At 52.9% G+C, this 3,496-nt stretch overlaps 1 protein-coding gene across 1 annotated transcript; it reads right to left on the bottom strand.

Moving 5' to 3' along the window:
- Positions 1-515: 515 nt before the first annotated feature.
- On the bottom strand, positions 516-2,907 carry LOC106806096 (forkhead box C1-B-like). The gene has a single exon (XM_014807950.1). The coding sequence runs from the start codon at positions 2,844-2,846 to the stop codon at positions 1,323-1,325; it is 1,524 nt and encodes a 507-aa protein (XP_014663436.1). The 5' UTR covers positions 2,847-2,907; the 3' UTR covers positions 516-1,322.
- Positions 2,908-3,496: the final 589 nt, after the last annotated feature.

The following is a 3,496-nucleotide window of genomic DNA, read 5'->3' as shown; positions in this document are numbered from 1 at the left end:
TGTGTGTGTTGTGTGTGTGTCGCGTGTGCGTGTGTGTGTGTGTGGTGTGTGTGTGTGTGTATGTGTGGCGTGTGTACGGTGCGTGCGTGCGTGCGTGCGTGCGTTGCGTGCGGGCGTTGCGTGCGTGCGTGCGTGGTGGTGTGTGTGTGTGTGTGTGTGTGTGGTGTGTGTGTGTGTGTGTGTGTGGTGGTGTGTTGTAATCTTTCGTCATCCTGTTCATGCACGGCCGGTATTTTGTTGATTATTCCTTTTGATATCCATAAGCATTGTAGTTTATTAGCGGTTCTCACCCAATTGTCTCTGACCTGATCAGAAGATGTAATCTCGAACTTGTTACTTAAAATTTATACATTCCCTTATCTATATGACCTTGACTCTTCAATTGACTTTGTTCGACATATTATTCTATATATATATATATATATATATATATATATATATATACACACGATTGCTGTTCGTGCGGGCGGTCTACTGCGAAAGCATACCTGAATAGAGAATACTAATATCGAAGATTGTTGTTTAACATATTTAATGTGATCGATCGTGTCACTGTCCAATCTAGTTCAAATTTTTACACGCAGATGGAAATCCGACGACGAACGCTAATATAACATGTCGCTTGTCCGAAGAGAGATTGTCAGTTTGCTGGATATCGTATATAGTTTGCTATTGCTCTGTAACGTTTACGAAGATGCAACCCTTTACACACATGTCAGAAAGAGCAATGGTACCGTCGCGATATTACCTTTCACAACAGCTATATAACTATACGTTACTCATATAGGGCGCAAGCTTGGCAGGTTAGCATGCGCGACTTATTTATAGGGGAACCGCATTGTCAAAACAAATATTTAAAATATATATACTAATAATACCACACCAAGTTCGTAATGATTACGTGCATCCTATATCGATTTAACAGCGCTTATACAATGTCAACAAGGAATTACTTCAAGATATCATCTCAGCGAACCTGCTTTCGTGACAATAACGCCACCAACGCAATGCTGTCTCCGATCTGCATCCCGTATAATACGGGAGGCTATTTGATTTTTTCTTTTTAAAAAAAACGAACGTAATTTACGTGTGTATACGTATTTATATTTATATGTGCAGCGGCGTCGCCATCCGCGTGCGCGACGATGACGACGATGGCTACGACGACGACGACGACGACGATGATGATACACGCACGCGCGTACGCAGGTATCGCTTCGAATGACATCCCGCAGCAGCAACAGCAGCAGCAGCGAGAGAGGAAGAGACAGAAGAGAAACAGTGAGTGTGAGAAAAATGTGATTAGTCTTTCAGTACCGTTGTCAGAACTTGCTGCAGTCGTACGGATAGCCGGACGTCGGCGTTCGGTAGGCCGACCGGAGACCCGCCTGGCAGGCGCTAGAGTTCAGATGTTCGGGTGCCGGCGACAGGTACCGGCTGGCGTCGTACATTGTGTAGCTGCCCGTCGGATCGGCAGCGCGCACCGACGCCTCACTATACCACGGGTTCGTGCGCGTGATGTACGACTGATGCTGGCTGAGCATCGACGGCGGAGCGCTGCCGAGCTGCGTCATCACCTGTCCGTCCTCGACCTGCGATGGAACGATACTCATGTGCTGCATGCTGCTGTCGCGATTCACCACGTTGTAGCTCTGCATACTGCACTGGTAGAGATTGTTCGTCTGCCCGCAGCTCGCCGAGTACAGTCCGGCGTCGCGCGCGCCGCTTGGCACGTACCCGCCCATCAGGTAGTGGTCGCGCGGCGACGACGTCGTCACCGTCGTGCCGACGTCGACGGCCGTGCTCGTCGCCGCGTTCGTCATAATGTTCTCGACGGAGAAGTTACTGACGCCCTGCGCGTCGTCGAGCAGCGCGGCGTTCGTCGGCTGCAGCGGCGCTTTCGGCACGTCCGGCTTCATGCACGACGACAGCTCGCTCGCCTTGATGTCGATCGGCTCGAGTTTGGTCACGGCCGCCGCCGACGACGATTCCTGAGTGTCGCGATCCGTCGAGTCGCCGCCGCTGACGTCGGCGAGCGGTTCGTCGGCACCGCCGCCCGTCTGATAGACGCACGAGTCCTTGCTCGCGTCACCGCTATTGTTACGCTCGGGACTGCCGACGTGGTCCCGGCCCCGCAACGGAGTCTCACCGTCCTCCTTGTGGGCATGTCGCATCGCCTTGTCGCGCTCCGGGTCCTTCTGCTTCTTGAAGCGTCGCCGCCGACGCAGGTAGCTACCGTTGTCGAACATGTTGAGTGATTCCGGATCGAGCGTCCAGTAGCTGCCCTTGCCCGGTTTCTTGTCGTCGCGCGCCACCTTGACGAAGCAGTCGTTCAGGGAGAGATTATGACGGATACTGTTCTGCCAGCCCTGCTTGTTGTTGCGATAGAACGGAAAGCGTTCCATGATGAAGCTGTAGATGCCGTTGAGCGTGATCTTCTTCTCGGGAGCGTTCTGAATCCCCATCGCGATCAGCGCGATGTACGAGTAGGGTGGCTTCACCATGTCCTTCGCCTGCGCGTGATGCTGCGCGGCGCCGTACGGGCTCGCGTACGGCCGCGCCGCCGCCGCCATCGTGCCGTACTGGTCGTGATACATGGAACTCATCGAACCCATCGACATGCCGGACATGCCCGTCATCCCGGGATTCATTGCCGCCATCGTCGAGTAGCTCTGACGGTAGTAGCCCGCCTGGTCGTACGGCAGCGGCGGCATCGCTCCCAGTCCGCTCGGACTTGGGCTGCTCGCCGTGTAGGAAGGATAGCCGACCTGCATCGGGGCCGTCGGTCGGGGGTACTGACTATCGTATTCCGAATGCTGAGGTGCGAGAGCGCCGCTCCTGCCCATGCGAGCTGCTTTCGCCGCCCGGGGATGCAATCCTCTACGTAGTATAGCAGCAACAACGTAAATCGTCGATATATAAACTCGTCTGACTCGGCAGCGGCCGATGCCCCGCCCACGCGCGCGCGGCGACCAATCGGCGTCGTTCTTACATGAACTTCGGCAACCCAAAACCGCGCTCGCTGCTCACGGCATACGCAAACGTTTCGCATCCGTGCGCTTCTATAGAATGAAAGTCTCACATCTCGGATGATGATGAGTGTGTCTCGCTGCTACGACTGTATTTGTTTGGTCTCGTAAACTGTGTATGAATATCACGTATGAGGTTTAAGTGCGCTGCCTCATACTGCATGGGGTTGCAGTGAGTGAACGCACGGCCGAGGCGTACACTCGCAGCGCCGCGCAGTTAAAATTACAATACAGCAGAGGATTCAAAATGGCACGGTGTGTAAGTAGTTCACAGATGTCGTGTATGTATATGTGGTAAACTGAAGAATACACATAGCATACATGTGATATCACAACTACTGATACGTATATGTTTAGTTGTTGTTTTTCTCTTGCGCCTACGTATATACTTGTGTGTGTGGGTGTGTGTGTGTGTGTGTGTGTGTGTGTGTGTGTGTGTGTGTGTGTGTGTGTGTGTGTGTGTGTGT

The sequence above is a fragment of the Priapulus caudatus genome, unplaced genomic scaffold (assembly GCF_000485595.1).
Source record: "Priapulus caudatus unplaced genomic scaffold, Priapulus_caudatus-5.0.1 Scaffold141, whole genome shotgun sequence".
NCBI lineage: Eukaryota > Metazoa > Priapulida > Priapulimorpha > Priapulimorphida > Priapulidae > Priapulus > Priapulus caudatus.
The sequence above is the reverse complement of the archived record's forward strand: the minus strand, read 5'-3'. Positions and strand labels throughout refer to the sequence as shown.